Source organism: Patella vulgata, chromosome 1 (genome assembly GCF_932274485.2).
Source record: "Patella vulgata chromosome 1, xgPatVulg1.2, whole genome shotgun sequence".
In the NCBI taxonomy this organism is placed as follows: Eukaryota; Metazoa; Mollusca; class Gastropoda; family Patellidae; genus Patella; species Patella vulgata.
In genome coordinates, this window is record NC_065879.2 from 83,926,173 (window position 1) to 83,944,083 (window position 17,911).

General features: G+C 38.9%; 1 protein-coding gene across 3 annotated transcripts in view; it reads left to right on the top strand.

Moving 5' to 3' along the window:
- Window positions 1-17,911, top strand: part of LOC126821800 (nuclear receptor coactivator 2) — a 124,241-nt gene that overhangs the window by 97,921 nt on the left and 8,409 nt on the right. For all 3 annotated transcript variants that reach the window (XM_050550302.1, XM_050550317.2, XM_050550327.2), the window contains 12 exons: window positions 57-706; window positions 2,465-3,072; window positions 4,340-4,486; window positions 5,325-6,771; window positions 7,324-7,523; window positions 8,502-8,597; window positions 9,097-9,264; window positions 10,799-11,006; window positions 11,733-12,036; window positions 13,783-13,961; window positions 17,215-17,349; window positions 17,764-17,906. In XM_050550302.1, coding sequence (XP_050406259.1) covers window positions 57-706; window positions 2,465-3,072; window positions 4,340-4,486; window positions 5,325-6,771; window positions 7,324-7,523; window positions 8,502-8,597; window positions 9,097-9,264; window positions 10,799-11,006; window positions 11,733-12,036; window positions 13,783-13,961; window positions 17,215-17,349; window positions 17,764-17,906 — 4,285 coding nt within the window. The remainder of the gene's footprint in view (window positions 1-56; window positions 707-2,464; window positions 3,073-4,339; window positions 4,487-5,324; window positions 6,772-7,323; window positions 7,524-8,501; window positions 8,598-9,096; window positions 9,265-10,798; window positions 11,007-11,732; window positions 12,037-13,782; window positions 13,962-17,214; window positions 17,350-17,763; window positions 17,907-17,911) is intronic.

The window sequence follows — 17,911 nt, forward strand, 5'->3', positions numbered from 1 at the left end:
TTTAATACAAGAAAATGGCTGCACTAAATTTATCATCAATGTCTTTTTTCTTCCAGAGAATGTGATTCAGAAGTTGAATTAAAAGGCTCAGCATCCACCAGTTTAATGAAGTCAATAATAGGACCTTCTGGCTCTAGTAACCGTGGAAACAATATGTCGTCCGGTCTCTCTTCATCGCTACCTATGGGCGTTCTAGGTGGACAGAATAATTTTATGAGCCCACAATCTTCGAGTAAAATGAATATAAGTGACACTATGAGTGATTTTGACTTTTTGAACTCCAATAATTGGGATAGTGTGTTCGGTTCGGAGGGATCTAGTGATTTGTTGAATAGTTTAACGAACGTTTCCACGTCTGGAAGTAGTCCCGTCACGTCCAATCCCTGGCAAGGACTACCGAAAATGTCACCTAATAGTTCCATACTGAACACTATGCCTAGTCCTGGCGGCAGTAATAATGGCCTTGGGAATAAAAAACCTTCAGCCCTTAATTTTACACAACGAAATAACTCGCTGTCCTTCGACGGACAGACGAGTCCTGGATATCCAGTCAGTCCAGGACCACGGAGTAGTAGTTTTCAAGTGCCGTCTGGTCGTCTACCAGGGTATCCGGGACAGAGGAGTCCGGGATCAGCAGGACAAATGAGGGCTCAGTATCATATGGCTGGACAACAGAAGAAGAATCCAATGATGTCTCCACCAGCTAGTAAGTTCTTTATCTTATTCAATCCATATAAAATTCCCCACTTGTACATGATAAAAAGGGGAAGATCACCCACTGCTAAAGACCCCTTACGAGCAAAATCAAATTAGTTGTCATTGAGTCAAGTGGTATGGTTTCGATTCCTGACTTCTACGTGCCACGGACTAGGGTCGCCTGTCCAACCTCGTGGGTTTTCTATGGGTTCTCCAGTTTCCTCCCACTGCTTTAGACCCTTTCATGGAATCCGAAATAAGAGTTGGGTCTTATTTATATTTAGCCCAAAGGAGTAGAGAAGTACAGTTTGTAATTTTGATACGACAGCATTAAAAACAGCTCAAGTTATCATATGATTACTGGTATATATAATGCCAGAAATAAACTATCATTGTGTCATGTGTTAAAGATACATTATGGGAGATAAGATAAAGAGATGGCAGTTCTCCCTATAATAGTTAAAAACTAGATAGTGTAAAGGTAATTTGCAAAGGTAATTTGCTGAAAATTTCAGTCAAATTGATCCACTATGAGCCGAGAAAGAAGCGGCTGAAATTTTTGCATAGTCTCAGTCATCATTACTAAAATCATTTATATAAACAGCATAGTCTCGATTATCCACTTTTAATGATTTAATTATCAATAGCCATTAGCGGCATATAGGAATCTAATCCAGCCTACATCGAAGGCTAGCCTTGACATCGAGAGTTTATTATGGTCTGGATAAGTTAATTAATGTCTAATTGATAATTTAGATAACATTTCAGGCCTAAAGAAAGACCTGTAATAAGCAGATTTTGCTCTTGCATAATGCATGTTTAATCTATTCTGTTAGAAATAATGAAGCTTTAATAGATTACTGGTACATGTTTTGTTGTTATGTTAGTGCTAGGAAGAATCCTATTAAATTTTGATTATTTTTGATAATTTCTTCATGTATTGTTGTGCTTTAATATGTTTTAGTGTCAGGCAAATACTCCAATTCTTTACAAAAGAATAAAAATGTTACGGTCTTTATGGGTTGTTTGCTTCAGACAACTTGTAGTGATTTCATTCAAACTGGTATATTCAATTTGTGATGTGACAGGCAAAAACTAGTGAGAGTTGTCAGTCGCTTCCTTCTGTTGTTGGGGGGTTGGAAAACTGAATGGTTAGCGCTTGCACATTGTATCATAAGGTCTGTCATTGAGTTAACTGGCGTGGTTTCGATTCCCCGGCTGTATGTGACAAGGAATAGGGTCGCCTGTACAAGCTTGTGGGTTTTCTCTGGTCTCCTCCCACTGCTAAAGACCCCTATGGGCAAGCAAAGTATTGAAATAAAATTGAACCATATATTAGCCCCAAAATGCACTAGTTTTTGGCGAGTGGCTGTTAAACCCCATTCTCTCTCTCCTGTTGTTGACTATTGGGGAGTTGGGTGATCAAATGGTTTAGCACATGCACATCAGATCATAAGGTCTGTCATTGAGTCAAGTGGTGTGGTTTTGATTCCCTGGTTGTACATGACAAGGAGTAGGGTCGCCTGGCCATCCTCGTGAGTTTTCTCTAGGTCCTCCAGTTTCTTCCCACTACTTAAGACCCATACAGGCAATCGAATTATATGTTAGTCTTGAAATGACCCAGTCTTGTGTTATGGACATTAAACCACACTCTCTCTCTCTCTGGTGGTTGATTAGAAATTTCACATTAAGAACCATCTAACTTTTCTAAATTTTAAACCTGAATGCATCTGATTGTATTAATATTGTTTTATTTTTTATTTTTCAGCAGCCTCATCGTGGGGTCGAAGTTTAAGCCAAGATTTACAACCCGTTTCCAGTTCGGTTAGTTCACACAGTCCTCATCGTCCTCTAGAACATTCACTATCAGCTGACTTGTCCCCTCGCTACGCAGACAAGATCAATTTTGATACGTCTAACGGGGGTGGGGCTGGACGAACGGGAAAACTGTGTCAGCTACTTACTCAAGATACCTCCTTTAACAAATCAAGTGCATTGTACAAGCAGCCGAAAATAGCTCGGAGCGAGTCCGCTTCATCAGCTCGCTCATTTATGGACCGTTTGGACTATTCTCCTTTTGAAAGCATTAGTCAGTCGCCTCAACCGGGCACGGGGCAGAGCTCGCCAGAAAAACCTCAGAGTACGTCGAACGAGGATGGGGAGAGTGTTAACGGTAAACTTCGCGACGAGAAAAAGGACAATTTAATATTAAAGAAGTTGTTGAGTCAGGATGACGATGGTGAAGGAGTGCCGTCAATTATGGATCAAGAGGTCACAAGTTCACCTCAGACATCCAATAAGAATGATAACGAAGCCAACATTGATCTTGACAGGAATGAAGCTGAGGCTAAAAAACCATCCAACGCCATTTTAAAGGTAAGGTGGTCTTTGCTTTGAATACAGGAATGGTCAAATGGCTAACATGTGCGCATTGTATCAGAAGGTCTGTCATTGAGTCAAGTGGCATGGTTTCGATTCCCTGCATGTACGTGATGAGTATGGTTGCCGGTTTCCTCCCACAGCTAAAGACCCCTACATGCAAGCGAATTATTGAAATAAAATTGAACCATGTTAGTCCAAAAATGACCTAGTTTGTGTCAAGTGAACGTTAAACCCCATTTCTCTCTCTTCCCTATCCAATTGACTTAAAACTTAAAACACATTGTTTATAGTCCAAGGGCGCCTATTGATTTTCAGCAATTTCAGATCATTATTGCCAGATTTATTGCCCTTTATCACTTAGAATAATCTTATGGATGCTGAGGCAAAATAGATACCTTGACTTTATTTTGATTTTGATAAACGATTGATTGCTATATTTGTTTCCCTTTGTCAGTGATAAAGGATGGGAGAGTCTGGAAAGGTACAGTATTGAGTCATTCACGTCGGAAAGACAATACCCGAACTTTATTTGACATTGATTGACATATTTGTTTCCCTTTGTCAGTGGAGGGGGGTTGGATGGCTGAATGGTTAGCACGTGCGCGCTGTATCATAAAGCCTGTCATTGAGTCTACTGGCGTGGTTTCGAATCCCCGGTTGTACGTGACAAGGTGTAGGGTCGCCTGTCCAACCTCGTGGGTTTTCTCCGGGTCCTCCAGTTTCCTCCCACTGCTAAAGACCCCTACGCGCAAGCGAATTATTGAAATAAAGTTAAAACCATATGTTAGTCCCGAAATGACCTAGTTTGTGTCGAGTGGACGTTAAACCCCATTTCTCTCTCTCTCTCTCCCCTTTGTCAGTGGCACAGGATGTAGAGCCTGGCTAGGCATACACATACCTGTGGCAGTTGAAATCTGATGTATAGTAGGGCGGTGGCATATATCTGCCTTCATTTGCCCTGTCGGTGCCAACAAGCAGGATGTTAAACCCCATTTCATGTCATTTCTTTTCTGCTGCTGTGGGTGTATGTTTCATTACCTGGCCACCAGGACCACATCCAGGGATCATTTGTGTGATGCAAGTGCCCCAGACATTTTCAGCCAGGGGCCACATGTAAGTTGCCGTGTTTTTTTTTTTTGGAGGGGGGGAGGATAACAATTATTGAATGATGATAGTGCAGATGTGGGCATTCATTTCATTGTCTGGCAACCTATCTTAAATAAATATAATTGTGATATGTTGTTTTTTTTTTCTTTTTTAGCAATTATTGAATGACGATAGTCCAGATGGAGGAGAAGCGACTGGAGAAGAAGAAGAAGTGGAAGAAACAGGTGATTCCAAAAAAGTTCCAAGTGAACTTCTCCAGAAATTATTACAAGAAGAAGAGAATAGTATGTTAACTCCAGGGGTATGTATAATAAATGTTCATAAACTTTGCGGGGGGGATCGTGTTGGTCTCTCTCTAATAAACTTCGATTCACAGGGGTATATACATTAAGTGTAGTTTAATGGTCGAGTGCGAGACATTAAGTAATATATTGATATTGCACGAGTGTGTTTAGCACAAGGGCAATATCTATATATTACGCATTAAAGAACTTAAAATACAGACACTATCCAGCACGGGTCCAATATTTCAACTAGTATAAATAATGTACGCTTGGCACTTTGCCATTACCATTATATGAAATAATGGTACGCTAGCATTAAATCTGTATTTTAAGTATTCTCAAACTTGCACACACATAAACTTTGATTCACAAGGGTGTGTTCATTATATGTTCATAAACTTTCACTCGCGGGTTTTAAAGGGTCAAGTAAATATGTATACTTTCAGTTTTCAGTATATTGTATAGCATCCACTCTTGTCTAATCCTGTTGTTAATCAAAAATGCATGTACGATAGGCTACCTGGTTTACTGTTGTAGAAAATGTGGGACCTATTTTGGGGGGGCCGAAAGTTACAGGATATGAATATTTGTATATTGCAGGATATGAATTACATTAACTAGGCCTATATTCAGTCAAATTGAAGGCCAACTATGCTTTACTTCACAATTATCAGTTGATTAATACCTGAAAATAGCCACACCTGGCAGTCTGAAAATTTTTTAGGTTGGTGAGCTGCGGGGCCCAATTTGAGGAAATTGGTCAAATCTGCCAAATAATGGCCCTTATTGGAATGGTCGTGCAAGCCCAAATTTTTTATTAATTATCAGCTGATTTATTTATATTTTCGTCTGTAGGAAACAACCATTAGAGAGGCAGACAGTGGATCAAGATCACGGCATCAGTCAGGTCACCAGGATCTCCAACCCTCATCCTCTTCCCAGCCAAATCCTTCCCAGCAACATCCATTGATGGATGAATCTATATTACGGATGTTCAACAGCAACAATAAGAAATCTGCTACTGATGCCAACCTCATGCAGAATAAAACCCTAGACAGTTTGTTAAATTCGTTGTGGGAGCGCGATTCGAATACCAATACAACACGCGAGATGGAAATGAGGCTCCGTGTACAAAAGAAAAGAAAGGCATCGGCATCCGATGTGGATAGCACTGACATGTCCGACACGGAACCGAGTCAGAGTCGTCTATCCCAGAAAAATGCTCTCCTGGCTCAATTGTTGTCGAAAAAAGCTGCGAAGGAAAATATGGTTTTAAGTACCCAGCAGACGGTAAAGCCGACCTTGGTTCCCCAAAGTAGAATTCCCAAAAATATAATTGAGCGTCTGATACAGGTGAAGAACGAGAATAAGGATAAGGAGGGTAACATGCCGAACCCACGGGATAATCCACAGACTAATCCAAATATTCCCTTCCCAGGTAACACCAAGCCTAATCAGAGTTACCCGCCCTTTAGTGAATCCAGTCAAGATTCGTTCCTGAACTCGAATTACGAAAGTGAGAACAGCCAGCTCGACGCCATCCAGCAGTTGTTGAACCAATCGGAATCAATGGAGGTCGATAATAACGGTGACACCAGCGACCCTCTACTACAACAAATCCTACAGCAGGCTGCTGACTTGGAACAAGATATAAGTTTTAACAGCAACAGTTCCAATCCACAACAACAACAACAACACCAACAACAACCGTCTCAACAACAACCCCATACTCAACAACAACAACAACAACAACAACAGCATCATCAACAACCCTCAAATCTTCCCTCATACCCCTCAACAAACCCCCATCACCAACAACAACAAACACCCCCCAAACAGTCGCAACCCCCTTCAACAAATTCTACAGACGTGCCCTCCACTGATGACGCAGCACTCATCAGCCAATTAGAGCAGCTGATAGGAGACTCTAATAATTGGTCTGATATTGATATTCTATTAAGCAGCGCAAGTCAGAACCCGCCTGCCTATAATAGTCAAGATGCTAGTGATCAAATGGCTATTAACGCGATTCAACGTCAGCTAATGGGAGAAGACGTCAACAATACTAACTTTAGTCAACCAATGATGTCCGAGCTCTTGAACAGACAGATGGCATCGCAAGCCCAGAATCGTATGAATCAAAGTCTTGGTCAACAAGGTATGGGTGGGTTACCTCCGGGTATAGATGGACAGTATAATCATCAACAGGTGCCTAATTGTTCTGGACTACCACCCGGATACAACCCAGCGTTACAAGGGGTACCCGTGGGACAACATGGGCCTCGCTTTTCACAACCACAGGGTAAGATATATAATTTGTCATTTTATTTTCTAAACATTTTTTTCTTTCTTAGTTTTTTCAAAAATGATAACCTCGGTAGCTCAGGGAGTAAGATACTGGCTCACTAACCGGCAGGGGGTCCCAAATTCGATTCTGTTGTTGGAACAGAAAATTCCTCAGGATTTTCCGGCATGGTTTCTCTCTTGTCAGTGGTGCAGGACAGAAGGCCTAACGAGGAACATTGTCTAGTCGTTCGGGTGGGACAAAAAACCTGAGGTCCTGTGTGCACATTAAAAGAAAACCTTGACAGGGGAAATTTGACATAAGTAGGCCATAGTGGTTTTACGTGTGTGCGTGAAACCATAAGGTCTGTCATTGTGGCAAGTGGTTTTGATTCCTCGCTAAAGACCACTACATGCAAGCGAATTATTTAATAAAATTGAACCTTAAGTTTGTCCCGAAATGACTTAGTTTGTGTCAAGTGGCCGTTTAAACCACATTTCTCTCTCTTTCTTCCTCTAACTTTGAAATTTGAAATGTATTAATATTTATATATACAATGTTTTGTTTTAGGTGGTATACCAGGACAGCCTCCAACACGTCATATGTTCCGTGGTATGAATCAGAGTGCTATGGGAGCCCAGGTTCGCCAATCTATACTTCAACAACAAAAACAAAAACAGTTTGAGAAGCGACAACGTTTACAAGCTGTGGAACGACAGAGATTACTACAACAACAACATATGAGGCAGTTTGGTCCACGATTTCAAGCAGTAAGATACTTTTACAATATGTTTATCCTTTTAAAGGCTCAATACCACTCTTGTTGTAACTGAATAATATGTCACAATCTTTATTCTGGTCAACAAATTGTACTATTTTACAATATTCCAATTAATTGGTGATACAAATTTCATCTTATCACACCTAATTTAAAAAATTGGAAAAATTCTACTAAATGATGTGAAAAGCCTAATGTAAACCTTTTCAAATGTGACTTGGATTTAAAAATATTTTCGAACCCTCTGGACAAGTAAAATAGGATGTAATGGATAATTTACAAAACAGGTAGGACACTTAAACAACTAGTAGTTAGAATAAGGCTATTATTTATTTTCTGGAGCTGTCAATCCAGCAAGAGTGTTATTGTCCCTTTAAGGGAGCCACGGTGGCTCAGTGAGTAAGATGTTAGCTCGCTAAAATAAAGGTCCTGTGTTTGATCCCTTCATTGAATGAAAATGTTCATCAGGATTTTCCTTGTGGTTTCTTCTCGTCATTGATGCAGGACCGAGGGTCTGGCAAGGGCAATGTATAGTCATTTGGTCCTGTCTACACATTGGCGTGCATGTAAAAGATCCCTTGGCAGTTGGAATTCGATATAAGTGAAGGCCGTAGCACCACAGTCTTGGCAAAATTTCCAAGGGCCTGGCAAGGGACAATGTATAGTCATTTGGATGGGATGAAAGACTGAGGTTCCGTGTACACATTGGATTGCATGTAAATTATCCCTTGGCAGTTGGAATTCGAAGGCCATAGCATTGCAGTCTTGGCAAAATTTCCCTCATAGCACACTGTATGGCGTATGCCCGTCGTCATTAGACCAATCGGAACAGAATAGTAGGACGTTAAAGCCCATTTCCATATCATTTATATCTCTTGCCACGGTCCTGCTGAGCACGCCTGATACTCTTGATGCTCCCCTGTTTTTGATCAGCGTCAAAGTGATTTAATTATTGTTGTGTTTATTGTAGAGTAATAGTTTAGATGGTAATCAACCACCATTTCCAGAGAATTTAAATGAACTAATGAATACAGGTCATGCTCCTAATGTGACATTACCAGTTCAGGTTAGTTTATAACTTTCACAACTTCTGGGTGGGTTGGATGGTCAAATGGTTAGCATGTGCACGCTGTTTCATATGGTCTGTCATTGAGTCAACTGGTGTGGATTCAATTCCCTGGTTATGTGTGACAATTAGTAGAGTCGCCTGTCCAACCTCGTGGGTTCTGTGGGTCCGCTGGTTTCCTCCCACTGATAAAGACCCCTACACGCAAGCGAATTATTGAAATGAAATTGAACCATGAAGTTGGGTACAACCTTGGGAAAAAGACTTTTTTTAAAAACTGTTCAAAAACTTTTAGTTACCAAATTTTTTAGTTTTGAACTTTTTAAACAAAACATCTTTTTATGATTAAATTGGATATTTATTTATATGTACACCGAAAAACAGAAATCTGGTAATTTGGTTATTGTTTTGAAATTTATGTTTTAAATTTATATTGCTGTAATTTTTATTTCATAAATGCAAAGTCAGCAAATTAAATTAAATCTGTTTGTTATTTCAGAGAGGTCAAAGTTTACCAAGTCCATTATCTCCTCGTTACAACACAGGGAATTTACAACCTCTTAGTCCCATGTTACCTCCTTCCACTCCCCCCTCACAGTTATCTCCCCACTTTAACGCCCCATCGCAACAACAACAGTGGAATATGCGACCACAACAAACGGGCATGGTAAGTGACAAATTTTTCTTAATATTATAATGTGTTCTATTTATGCTGTCTCGGCAGAGTTCTCCTTTATAGGATTCCCAGTTTGTACCAAATGAGGAGTAGGGTCCGCTATACAACCATTTGGGTTTTGTTTGTGTCCTGAGGTTTCCACTGTCTTGGCAAAATTCAACTTCATAGTATTACACATTTAATGGCATGGTTTGGATTGGCAGTATGTACTTGCCAAGGAGTAGGATCAACTATCCAACCTCGCGGGTTTTCTTTGGGTGGTGAAGTTTCCTCCCACTGCTAAAAACCCCTACATGCAAGTGAATTATTGAATATAATTGGACCATATGTTAGTCCCGAAAAGACATTTTGTGTTGAGTGGACGTTAAACCCCATTTCTCTCTCTTTCTCTTTGATAAAGGCACCACCATATTTTTTAAGGTACAATGTCTATGGACAATTCAGATTGGCCAAAAAAGAAATAAATTATAAATAACTAATAAATCGCTATTCACAATTGTGGTTTACTGTCATCTAAGCTATTCTCGGTTCCAGATTGAAACCTAATGAAAGGGTTAATCTGTAGTTTGTGGATTCCGTAAAACAATGGTGCCTGCCCACCCTCGTGAGTTTTTCCAGGTCGTCTGATTTCCTTCCGTTGTGAATGATTGAAATAGAATTGTATATTATATTGGTGCCAAAATGGCCGAGTTTATGTCCCATGTCTCTCTCACTGCATAGACCAATTTATTTACACTACTCTCTCTCTTTCTCTCCCCGGGGGGTTGGATGGCTGAATGGTTAGCGTGCGCGCGCTGTATCATAAAGTCTGTCATTGAGTCGACTGGCGTGGTTTCGAATCCCCGGTTGTACGTGACAAGGAGTAGGGTCGCCTGTCCAACCTCGTGGGTTTTCTCCGGGTCCTCCGGTTTCCTCCCACTGCTAAAGACCCCTACGCGCAAGCGAATTATTGAAATAAAATTAAACCATATGTTAGTCCCGAAATGACCTAGTTTGTGTCGAGTGGACGTTAAACCCCATTTCTCTCTCTCTCTTTCTCTCCCCCCCCCCCCGCCTCTCTCTCTCCCTCTCCTCAGATGTTAACCCCCATTTCTCTCTCGATCCATAAACCCATTTATTTACATTTCACTCTTTCCATCTCTCTCTCCTAAGATGCATAACCCCCATTTCTTTCTTACTGCATAGATCAGTTTATTTACACTATCTCTCTCCTCAGATGTTAACTCACATTACTCTGTCTCTCTCTATCTCTCTCTTAAGATGTGTAAATTATATAGTGTTTCAACTAATTTCTATTACAGACAAGACAATGTTAACCCCCATTACTCTCTCTTAAGATGTGTAAATTATATAGATTTGTAACTATTTCCTATCACAAACAGGACAATTTAATATACCAAATTATTGCATAGACCAATTTATTTACACTGTCTCTCTCTCCTCAGATGTTAACCCACATTACTCTCTCTCTCTCTCTCTCTTTCTGTCTCCTAAGATGTGTAATATATATATATTCCTATTACAGACAGGACAATATAATATACAGCGTCACAGATCTTTATCTGGTGGTAATATACCCAACTCTGGTGTTGCTCCTCCACCTAGTGGTTTTACGCTACCAGATACCCAGTTTACTGGTAATCAGTCCAAGATGGGTCTGCTGCCACAATCACCTCAAAATCAACAGTTGTATGCCAGACAGATGTTACAAAGACAGATGAGTTTACCTCCAGGTAAAATACAAAACTCGTGCCATAAGACTAGGGCTTTCACTTCAAGACCATAAGCTCACAAACCAAGGGATCTTGGGTTCGGGCGTGGTTTCCCCTTGTCAGTGATGCAGGACGGAGGGCCTGACAAGGACAGCTGTCTAGTTGTTCGGATGGGACGGAAAACCGAGGTCCTGTGTACATATTGGCGTGCACGCAAAAGATCCCTTGGCAGTTGGAATTCGATATAAGAGTAGGCCGCAGCGTCACTGCCTGGGCAAAATTTCCCACTGTATGGCATATGCCTGTCTTCATTAGCCTAGTTTAGGAGTAGAACGTTAAACCCCATTTCATTTCGTCTTGAGTTTGCGCCCGGTTTTGGCCGAGAAAGTTCCTCAGGATATTCTGTCACAGGGTTCTATTGTCAGTGGTACAAGACATAGGGCTGGCAAGGACAGTGTCAGATGGGATGAAAAAACAAGGTTGTGTGTGCACGTAAAAATCCCTTGACAGTTGGAATAAGCCATCTGGACAAAGTTTAAAATGTTTTGTTTACCTCAGATTTTTCCACCCCCCTAAAATGTCATTTTAGCGATTGTCCCATAAAAATTATTAATTGAATGTAGACCTATTTATTGTAATTTGCACATGATCAAATTCTTATTTCATGGCATGTCTAATAGATTGAAAAAAAGCCTTTTATAAGACACATAGCCTACAAGAAAATAATCTTTTATGTTGATATTGTAGGTCGGGGATCTCCCAGAACCCCCCACAGTCCATTTGGTAACAGTCCAGATCCCATGTTGATGTCGCCTAACAGTACGAGTCGTCCACCCCCGCCTCCTCCTCCAGGACCCCAACAAGTCAGTCCACCTTACAGTCAGGGTGCTATGTCCAGTGGTGGCTTCAACAACTCCCAACCCATGTCGGCCCCTCCAAGTTATTCAGCAACTCCTTTATCAACATCGGTCAGCTCTAATAATACCAGCCAATCCTTCAATGATTTCGACTTGTCTAATTTTATAGATTCTCCAATGTCTGGTCTAGAAAGGTAAGTTATTTTATTAAAGTAGGGTTGGGCGAAGTTATTTTATTAAAGTAGGCTTGGGCAATATACAGATTTTTCGGTATATCGTGATAAAATCATCGGCGATTTTATCATATCGAACTTACTTAAAGATACATTATGTAAGATTTAGATAAAGAGCTAGCCATTCTTGCTATAATAGTTTGAAAATAGATAATGCAAAATGAATAATTTGAAAATTTCATTTAAATTACTCTATTGCAAGCAAAGATATTAGCCATTAAGGTTTGACAAGACGTGTGCAATAATTTCAACCACCGTACTGGTTGTTCGAAGCTAATTCTCGCTCCTCCATTTTTAGCTTGAATCAAAATATAGATGAACCATTCTAATCTATTTAATATCGGAGAAATCTGATGCCATCGAGAGTTGATTATGGCCTGGATAAGTTACTATGACATTCTATTGATAGAATTAAATTCATCAGTAAAAATAACATTATTTAGTATCAGCTGGTCTAAGGTAAATCTGCATCAAGGCATCTAACGTTAGCAATGATTTTCAGCCCAGGTTTTCAAAATTGGCTTAATGCGCATGAAATCATAATTTCCATCAACAGCTGTCTAGTTGAGTGGTTTCGATTAAACGCTTGTAAGTGACAAGGAGTAGGGTCGCCTGACTAACCTTGTTTGTTTTCTTCTGGTCCTCCCATTTCCTCCCACTGCTAAAGACCCCTATACGCAAGCAAATTATTGAAATAAAATTAAACCATATGTTAGTCCCGAAATGACCTAGTTTGTGTGGAATGGAGTTAAACCCCATTTCTCTCTCTCTCCATTTCTCTTTCTCACTCCCCTTTTCACTGGTATATGATCTCTCTTTCAACTTGGATATGGTGTTTACTATATGGTGTTTACTATATATACTAGATATAAATGGTGTTTACTATACTAGATATGGTGTATATATATACTTACTTACTATATATATACTAGATATAAATGGTGTTTACTATATATACTAAATATAATGGTGTTTACTATATATACTACATATAAATGGTGTTTACTATACTGTATATACTAGATATAAATACTACATACCACATGAAGTTTCAGGGAGTCCAAATTGAAAGGGTTAAATTATGACCTAAAAGAACCCTTTAAATCAGGAATTTGATGACGCACTATCCAAACACAATGGTGTTTAGTATATATTAGATCAAAGGGTGTTTGTAATAATTAGAAATATGGTAAACAGGCATTTTTATACGCCCACATGGAAATGTGGTTGTATATTGCGGTTGCCTCCGTCCATTTACATTTATTATCTGGTCACTTCGAAATGTTGTTTACATTAGTTAGACGAAGTATCCCATTTGATTTCAACAATTTTTGTTAATTACTTCTAGAGTTATGGTCCTTGTTTCACTTTGTAGAACTTTGTGAACGCTCTAACCACTAAAAGTTACTATCTGATCTGTATTAAATTTAAATGCATTATTGAGATTTGCAAAATGAAGAGGTCTATTGAATTTAAGCAATTTCTGTTAATAACTTCTACAGTTATGGCCCCTGTTTCACTTTGTTGAACCTTGTGAACTTTAGATCTGTATGAAATTGATATCAGTGTCTTATAAATGCTTCTTTTACCTACAAAAGCAAAAATATATGACAACCCTTGTCGACTGCCCAGACGAGTTAGCTGCTGTGGGCGTATGTTCCATTGCCTGGCAACCTATCTTAATATTATTTGTTTTATTTTAATCAGTAAAAAGAGTATGGATATGGTGCCTAATTCAACATCGCAGTACGTGAAGCAGGAATTACGCAATATCTGTAACGCCCGGTCAGAGAAACAATTACAGTCCCAACAGTTACAACTACCACATGAAGCTGGTTTAAGTTATGATACAGGAGGAGAATTACCATTAGATATTCTAGAAACAAGTAAGAATTATATTTACCATTAGATATTCTTATATTTACCATTAGATATTCTAGAAACAAGTATTATATACAGAATCTCCTACGAGTCTTTTTTGATATCAAAAAATATTGACTCAAGTCGATAAAGTAAAAAAAAAACGAGGCTTTGCCGATTTTTTTTTTTTACTTTATCGACGAGTTTTGATATTGTTTTATATCAAAAAAGATGAGTAGGAGATTTTATTTATGACCCAATTCTTTCTTACATGCACAAATAAATAAATATAATTCTTTGCTATAAATTTCACTTTTACTGAACCTGATTACATTATGGCGTAGTGATACATCATTTTTTTGACAGCAATTCAACTATTGCAAGTCCTATATATTGACCCAGTGTTTGCTTCACGGTCAATTAAATAAAAAATAGTTCTTTTTAAGAAAAAAAAGAACTTACTTTTAATAAAAAATGAATTGTTCTTTGAAAATAAAAATAAAGTAGTTAATTTTTAATTGAACAATCAAATTGATGTAAAGCCATATCTCCTAAGGAAATATCGCAGTAGATTATGATATATCCCACAATGTCTACTGTAGAATGTATTATTGGGTGATAAATATACTTATATTTACCATTAGATATTCTAAAAACAAGTAATAATTATATTTATACATAAATAAAAACACTAAAAATAATACAGTTAAAAAAATCAACCCCTTTTACTTTTTGATTATGATATAGGCCTTCATCAAATCATAAGCCAGCATGCTTATATTTATAGAACTAGTATAACTATAACTATTGCAACTTGGTTGAGTGGTCTGAGTCCGATACACTTACATGCTTATATTAATGTTTATAGAATCACTATTAATTATGAATATCATTATAGGGGTTCCCACTGTCATGTGATGTGTTATGATAGGATTATCCCTGTTGAGTCCACGATCTGGTACGTGCAGATACTTTCGGATACGTTTCGATACAATCAACATGATTTAGACCTCAATATATGTATGATAAGACCTGATAGGATCACCACGATTAAAACCGTGATTTCAATCGTAGTGCAACCGTGATAGTGGGAACCTAGCATTATTAATTATAAATATCACTGATAGAGTTGAGTGGTCCAGTGGTCTAATGTATGCGTTAAGTGGCAAGGTATGTGACGAGGAGTAGGATCGCCTGCCTAACCTGGTGGGTTTTCTCCAGGTCCTCTGTGTTTCCTCCCACAGCTAAAGACCCCTGCTTGCAAGTGAATTATAGATATAAAATTTACCATATGTTAGTCCCAAAATTAACAAGTTTATCATGTACGGTTTGCTTTGTGGTTTGATTGATTTGGCAATAGCGGGGTTGGATGGCCGAATGGTTAGCACTCGCGTGCTGTATCATAAGGTCTGTCATTGAGTCAACTGGCGTGGTTTCGATTCCCCGGTTGTATGTGCCAAGGAGTAGTGTCGTCAATCCATCCTTGTGGGTTTTCTCCAGGTCTTCCGGTTTCCTCCCACTGCTAGAGACCCCCTACCCGCAAGTGATTTATTGAAATAAAAAAGAACCATGTGTTAGTCCCGAAATGACCTAGCTTGTGTCAAGTGGACGTTAAATCCCATTGTCAACTCGCCCCTTCGAAAGGAATTAGTGGTATCACTGTAAAGTTGATATCAGTGAGTGACTAATCAACAAATAACTTTTAAAGTTTTATAAATGAATATATACGACACTAGCACCTCAAATATGTCATTTTATACACATAATGTGTATTACTTCATTAAATCTGTCTGCGATATCACCTCAGTGGAAGCGGACGTAAAATACAACTAACTCACACACATTAAAATTGTTAGTAATCAGTCAGTAGTCATTAAGTAAGTGTTTTGTCACTAAGATGTTAAAACTGTGACTATTGAATGATATACACCACTATTAGCCAGGCTTGTGTTTTCAATGGTGATGGGTGTTATAATTAGTCACGCTTTTACACCAGTAGTGATATCTTTTAGTCATGCTTTTACACCATTAGTGATAACTTTTACAACTAGTTACACACCTGCTAATTTCTAACCACTTTCTATATATACTAAACACTAGTTTAGAATAATGATCACTTATATCATTTAATGACAAAAGTTGTCATTACTAAATGGCCATGGTTCATAAGTCGGACACTGTATGGCTCTTTAGACTGTCTTCAATAGGCCATTCAGTGCAGTAAAGTGGAGTTAAACCCTCCCTCTCTCTCTCTCTCTCTCTCTCTCTCTCTGGTGAATTAATGAACAGTCTGGTGGTTGGGTTGTATCAGCTATTATATAAATAAGGCTTGACAGTTTGAATTTAATTGCTGTCCAGACAAAATGACCCTCATAGGACACTGCATAGCTTTAGTCTGTCTTCATTAACAGTTCTTCATGTTTAAACAGCTCCTGCCAATTTCAAAAATGAGAAAAAAACTCCCATAAAAAACTCTTCTTAATTATTTTGCAAGAGTAATTCTGCATTTTCTTGAATTAATATGTAAACCATAAATACAATTTGGCTCTCTTAATTCAAGAAAATGTAGAATTACTCTTGCAATATAATTAAGAAGTGTTTTTTTAAAGGAATTCTTGATTATTATTTGGTGAATATGTTATCGTCAGAATTATCAGCATGGAAACTGATAGCCTGGACATATACAGTTTAAAAATAAACAAAAACTGAAAGTAGATTATTAATCTCAATATTTAGGAGAGCCAGTTAACTGAGAGAAGCAGGAACGAAAGCTCACCTTAAATGTGAAGGACTGCATTAATCTCCTTTTTTAGGAGAGCGATTTAACTAATTTGCAGGAGTCATGGTGCACCAAGAGGAGCAGGAGCAAAAGCGCACCTGAAATGTAAAGGACTGCATTAATCTCCATATTTAGGAGAGCCAGTTAACTAATTTGCAGGAGTCATAGTGCGTCGAGAGGTGCAGGAGCGAAAGCGCACCTTAAACGTGAGGGACTGCATTAATCTCCTTATTTAGGAGGGTGATTTAACTAATTTGCAAGAGTCAAGGTGTGCCAAGGGGAGCAGTAGCGAAAGTGCACTTTAAATGTGAAGGACTGCATTAATCTCCGTATTTAGGAGGGCGATTTAAATAATTTGCAGGAGTCATGGTGCACCAAGAGGAGCAGGAGCGAAAGCGCACCTTAAACGTGAAGGACTGCATGAGGCCATTCATGTATAGTCTGGTGGCTGGGTTGTATTGTTGATTATATAACTAATATGGCTGTGTTTGTATTTACAGTAAATGATATGGCTAAAGAGCATGGTGGAGGTGGGTTAGGGGATTATGATGATATGAAAAATGAAGATGTATTATCGCAGTCAAGAAATGAAGCCCGGAAACGTTACGAACAATTCCGTGCCTTGTCTACACCAGGTTAGTAGTCACGGAAACAGGAAACTGGAGAAAAATTTCCTTCTTCACCTATGCATTGAATTGACATCATGGTTCCCCATCTGTTATTTGATAGCCTGCATACCGCGGGTTAGCTTTAAGCTGCTTATGATATGGCCCATAAACGAAGGGGACACCTGCAGCTCATGCCCTGTTCCCTATCTGCATAACCAAGATGGGAGCCACATGTCATTGGTGCAGGATGGTGGCCCTGACAAGGACAGCTGTCTAGTCGTTCGGATTGCACGGAAAACCATGATCTCGTGTACACATTGGCATGCACGTGAAAGATCCCTTGGCAGTTAGAATTCGATATAGCCATTCGGAATGATGCAAAAACAGTAGGACCTTAAACCCATTTTGATTTCGTTTGATATTTATTTGATACTTTTACAGATCAAGAAGATCCGGCAGCTAAAGCCACCAGTGTTTTTCGTAACCAATTACTAACCAATCAACAATTAAAACAAGCGGTTAAACAAGGCGGAGGAAAACCCGAACATATCACATCTGTTAATGTTGTTCAAAAAGAACCAAGAGTATG